The sequence below is a fragment of the Ascaphus truei genome, chromosome 10, assembly GCF_040206685.1.
Source record: "Ascaphus truei isolate aAscTru1 chromosome 10, aAscTru1.hap1, whole genome shotgun sequence".
Taxonomy (NCBI): domain Eukaryota; kingdom Metazoa; phylum Chordata; class Amphibia; order Anura; family Ascaphidae; genus Ascaphus; species Ascaphus truei.
This window is the reverse complement of record NC_134492.1, coordinates 4,239,288-4,245,287: the sequence shown is the minus strand read 5'-3', so window position 1 is coordinate 4,245,287 and position 6,000 is coordinate 4,239,288. Positions and strand designations below refer to the sequence as shown.

The 6,000-nt window shown below is 39.0% G+C and overlaps 1 protein-coding gene across 2 annotated transcripts in view; it reads left to right on the top strand.

Annotated features, from left to right (window-relative positions):
- The first annotated feature begins 3,192 nt into the window (after positions 1-3,192).
- Positions 3,193-6,000, top strand: part of LOC142503443 (calcium-activated chloride channel regulator 1-like) — a 30,391-nt gene continuing 27,583 nt past the window's right edge. For both annotated transcript variants that reach the window (XM_075615617.1, XM_075615616.1), the window contains exons 1-2: positions 3,193-3,405; positions 5,221-5,361. In XM_075615617.1, the coding sequence (XP_075471732.1) occupies positions 3,244-3,405; positions 5,221-5,361 (303 nt within the window). In that variant the 5' untranslated portion in view covers positions 3,193-3,243. The remainder of the gene's footprint in view (positions 3,406-5,220; positions 5,362-6,000) is intronic.

Here is a 6,000-nt window from a genome sequence, read left to right as displayed (position 1 = left end):
TAACATAATGTAACTATAAAAGTAGAACTTGGAACATATATGTTTTTACTTACAAGAAAAAAATGAATTGATGAGATTCTGGCGTGTCTGGCCACCACTGGCTGTTTGTTCATTTTCAGCAGCTACATGGGTGGGATGCTCGTCTACCAAAGCCTCAGCTAGGTCTGACTGTACATTGTGCCTGAGTGCAACATTGTGCAAAATGCAACAGGCAAGGATAATATCAGACACTTTTTGAGGCTTGTATAGAAGAGCCCCACCAGTTCTGTCCAGACACCTAAATCTGGTCTTGAGTAGGCCAAATGTCCTCTCTATAACAGATCTTGTAGATATATGGGCTGCATTGTACCTCTCCTCTGCTTCAGTTTGAGGGTTTAGCACCGGAGTCAAGAGCCACGGCCTAATTCCGTATCCTGAGTCACCTATAATGAATGGAGCACACATAAGCTGATATTAGTGATCAAATTGTACAATGCCAACATTCCTAAATAAAAATGTGTTTTGTGTTATAACATGTAAATGTGTACTCACCCAGCAGCCAACCATGTTCAAAATGTCCCTCTTCGAACGCATGGAAGACTGAAGAGTTCCTCAGGATGGAGGAATCGTGACTGGAACCAGGGAATTTGGGTACCACATGCATTATCCTCATCGTCGCATCACATACCACCTGTACATTGAGTGAATGGTAGTGCTTACGATTGCGGTACACATGCTCACTCTGACTAGGTGCAATCAAAGCAACATGTGTGCAATCGATTGCACCCAGCACACATGGTATCCCTGCTATATTATAAAAGCCAGTCCTGACTTCCAGCCACTCTGTCGCCTCTGTAGGAAAATGAATATAATTCCTAGCGCGTCTATTGAGTGCATAGAGAAACTGGGTCAAGGCCCGCGAGAATGTAGATTGCGAGACCCCGCCCACTATGCCCACAGTTGTCTGGTATGACGCGGAAGCAAGATAATGTAATGAGCACAGCATTTTAACAAGCCCAGGGACTGCACGACCTCTGGCTGTGAAAAAATCTAAATCTCCCCTTATCTCCTGATAAAGAGCTAAGATTGCTGCTGAACTCAAACGATAGCGACTTACAATCTCCTCCTCACTCATCCCATCTAACAGGGTTCTCTCCCTGTACAGACGCGGACGAGGCACAACTTGTCTCCTCTGTCTTCTCCTCTGATCTCCTGTCCCTCTCCCTGTCTCTGTCGTATCCGCGTGACTGTCCCTGTCACTGTCACTGTCCCTCGGTGTGTCCCTCCCTTGCCCTATATGATTGTCTTCATCATCAAGCATGTCATAGAAAAGAATGTTCCTCCGTCTCCTAAACAATCTCAACATTTTGAAATGAGTAGCTGTGAATGATCAGGTAATGGGCGTCCTTTAAATAGGTATGCGATGATGTCAGGTGACATAGTAAAATGCAAGGTGTTACATTAACATAATAAAGTACTTCTGTGGCAAGCTGTGTGCAGTTGTTCTTAGAAGTATTTGTTGTGTGTATTCTGCAGGGAATGATGATATTTGCCAATGATGTGACGTGAAGCTTTGTACAAAGATTGCTTGAAAATAAATAGTGTAATGTGCAATGCATGTAACACTTGTGAACGCAACAGTCAGTCATGTAATTAGACAAAAAGGCTGAGATTGACGTGGGAAAAGTTGTGTGTAACATGTGTAATTAGCCATGTTATTGTGACATGTTGACAACAATGAATAGTCGTGTGCATATGCATGCATTTGTGTAATGAGGATAGTTGGTATAGAATGAGTTTACAAGGTGTCCCAATGCTGAATTACTGTACATGTGTGTATAAGTTAGGTTGAAGTGCTTGTAATGCTACGGTTACAATGTAAACATGCAATGTGATTGAGCGTCCAATAAGTGACGTCATGAAAATAGGGAGGACCCAAAAGTATATGTAAACATGAGAATACAGATGTACATGAACGTTTAAAGATGCGTGACACATTACTAGCATTGTGTAATGTAAAGGAAGATGAATATACTGTGTATGTGTGACATGTGTGACATGTGTAACATCATGTAAATAATTGTCGCTCAGTTCATTAAAATGTGTGATATGATGTGAGGTTCTCCTTTAAGAGTTGAGTATAGTATTTTCCCTTGCCACATCATCACATGATGAGTAATGTGACCCGCAAATGCTGCAAACATGTAAAAGTATAATGTTATGCAAATAATACACGTCAGCTGTGACACAATGCAGGGAATGCCCCCACACTGTAATGCAAATGACGTTTGTATTGTGAGCAATGAAACGTAAACAGTACTATACTGTTATACGTCCCCGCTCCATTGACTCCATTGATGTACAGAAGATTTTTTTTTCTAAGTGCCGTTCCGGCAGCCTTAGCGATCGTTCTCCCCTCCAAACTGCCAACTTTAGTTGGCGGGAGAAATTGGCCATAACATCTCAATTTCGTAGTGCCGATCAGGCCCGATAAGCTGTTTTTTTTTGTTGAATCCAGCCGATTTAAAAAAGTGGCGATCAGTGGCGAAAACAGGCTTATCGGCAGCCGACTGCCCATAACAAAATAATCGGCTCCGAAACATGGCGATATCAAGCATTTATCGGCGCTTACTGAATCTCAAACCCAATTTTGGCTATAAAATGGCGATAATTCCCTTATCAACGCTTACTGCATGAGGCCCTAAGTGTCTATAGAAATTGGCAACGCCCATAAACCTCTGAACGTCTTTCTCATTTTTTGGAATAGATCATTCCACAACATCCTGAATCTTAATGGGATCCATACTCAGTCCATCAACGGAGATGAAATACCCGACAATTCACCATTGTCAATGGTGAATTTTATAAAAAACGTCCTGATATAGCATAAGCAACAAAGAATTCCAGCCACTGGGATCGCAAGCTGAAGTGATGAGCAGTTTTATGTGCATGGCTGGTATCTGCTTTAGCAAAATATTGCAGGAAGCAAAATGTCTCTTCTGAAATCACATACAATATAAGAAACAGGGAACACTTCAGTATGTAGGAGAGTGTTCCCAATCAAGTGATTCTCATTGTAAATGTTGTTGACTCATCTGTAATTGCCAGTGTTACAAATGAACATGATGGCTGGCTAAAATATCCACCAATAGAAACAGACAATATAATAAAGTCCTTGCAAAAATTGCGATAAGGGATTGAGTATATATACTGTACACCTCATGCAGACTTACACAAGCAAAAAGTGTGCACACAAGGTACACAATGGCACTCTGCTGGAATGTGTTTGCTTTAGTTTTAGCATTTCAAGTTCTCTACACGGCAAAATGTTCTATGGTTAAACTTAATAATGGTGGCTATGAAGACATTGTCATTGCAATTAATCCAGGAATACCTGAGGATGTCAGAATTATAGAAAATATTCAGGTAAGAACAAAATGAAATTATTTTGAAGCATTTTTATCCCATTAGGATAGATAGGATAAATGTTACAGAAGAATTGGATACGTATAAAGGCTTAATAGTGTCATATGTACAGTACAGTATAAGAGATAACTACAGAATAGCCTTTATTAATTTTATCAAATGTGATGTGTGAAAAAGTCACAATTTTAGTTTGCAATTAAGGACAAATAGGGAATTGTTTTGCCAATTTTCATTCAATCTTACTATGAAATTTGTTTTGGAAAATTATATTAAAAATACCAAGGTCAGGTGAACATCGGACCTCACATACAGAAGATTGCGAGACTTCCTACTTTATTCAAGACAAAAGTTAGCAAAAAATGGCACATTTCACCGTGTGCGCAAACTTTTGCAAAGTTCGCACAGATCTAATGAGATGTATTATATGAGGGAAGGCAGCAATCCTGTACATAAAAACAATGTATATATTGTAATTGATTTAAAGGAATAGTGCAAACACATGTGACATAATTAATTTACATAAAAGCTATTAGTGAATAAGGAAATATAGCCACACACTTCAGTTCACATTGGAAACATTGTTTGTGATAAATAATGTACAATATAATAGAAAATATGCAATACTTGTTCATAATGAGTTTCACCATCAAATTCCCATACTAAAGCCTAAATATTTCAGCCGTTCGAGAGTGCAACCTGACAGCCACAATCACAAATAGGAGGGTGCAAGGGTCTGCTGCAGTATGTGTCATGTTCGAGTATAAGTGTTATTTTATCACTAGAACTAATTGCTTTTTGATTTACCCAGAATGTGCATACAATATTGCCATTAGTTTAGCAGAATTGCAAGCAGCTACATACTGACGTGAGATTGTAGGATGTCATTTACACAGATGTGTGAAACTTTCCAAAATGCATTTTCACATTTTTTTAACCAAATATAGATAGCAGGTGAACCAGTTTGCACAGTTTTCAAAAACGAAAAGTTTCTCGGAAATCCTACATTTCCACCATCAATCTGCGGTTTTGCTGATGAATCAGGCTCAGTCACATTCAGTGACTCACCGAGCATGTTCTCCTCTCCAGAACATCCCTATTTCAGGATCTGGAGTCAGCATTATGCATTGAAATGCTTGGCGCTGTGACTAAGCTCTGACTTATTCACAGCGTTTTTCTCTGAAAATAAAGACGGATTTTGCGTTGTTCCCGAACTCGAGCGAAAGCTTCGTACATTTCTAGTCATTTTTATAATCCCACAAAAGTTTCATGCTCTCTTGGTGGTTCAATAAAACAATATACATTCATGGAAAAGTAAACATAATGTTAGTACACATGTAACTATAGAATGCCTATAATCTCAAATGACTAAAAATTATCTTTTCACAAAAATTATTGAATCCGTTTCCAGCTTTGCTGCTGTCCCATCCCCCCTTCACAGTGTCTTCTTCTTTTAAAGCATAATCCAAAATATGTATTGTTTCCAGTCACACCGCCCTGCCACAAACTCTCCGAAGATCCCATCTCTTATTTACTGAAAAGATACTTGTACCTGAATGTGTTTTGCTTGCAACCTGTCTCATCATATGCCGGGCTTTATTAAATGTTTTTCTTTCTGCTCACTTTCTATTTTATAAGTATATGTCACTGAAAACATCTGCAGCACTTTAGAGAAAGTAACATGTCTAAATGAAATATGATTTTTAATCAATACAATTATGAAATGTCCACTGTTTGTTATTCAGTGTGTATATTTACTATGGAGTCACCTTAAAATTAATCTATTTTCTCTTTTCTTTGTCTGACTTTCTATGAAAGAACATGGTGAAAGAGGCTACAAATTATTTATTTCATGCTACAAAGAAACGGCTTTTTATAAGGAGTGTAAAAATCTTAATCCCTTTGACTTGGTTACCACAAAATAACTATACAAAGTCAAAAACAGAAACATATGACAAGGTAAGATGTACAATTATTCTACTTGTTCCTCCTAAGGATATAGTATGTATCATTTCTGTAATGTACGTGCTCGTCTTTTGTGCAAAAGAATTAAGATGCAAAGCATTGCAGGTCCTTCGGGTGGTAAATTGTTTATTTGAAAAGTGACATTTCTACAAGTGCCTTCTGAAACACGGCCTAAACAAGCAATGAAGTAAAGACACTGACTGGCACTGAGAGTGAAGCAGGGGAAGGAGCGGCTCAGTGAGTAAAGACACTGACTGGCACTGAGAGTGAAGCAGGGGAAGGAGCGGCTCAGTGAGTAAAGACACTGACTGGCACTGAGAGTGAAGCAGGGGAACCTGGGAGAAGGAGCGGCTCAGTGAGTAAAGACATTGACTGGCACTGAGAGTGAAGCAGGGGAAGGAGCGGCTCAGTGAGTAAAGACACTGACTGGCACTGAGAGTGAAGCAGGGAACCTGGTTCAATTCTCAGTGTTAGTTCCTTGTGACCTTGGGCAAGTCACTTTATCTCCCTGTGCCTCAGGCACCAAAAACATAGATTGTAAGCTCCACAGGAAAACTGGCACTATACAAGAACAAACAATAATTATAATTATTATCAAAATAAACCTAATAATATATCATAATAACCATCAAA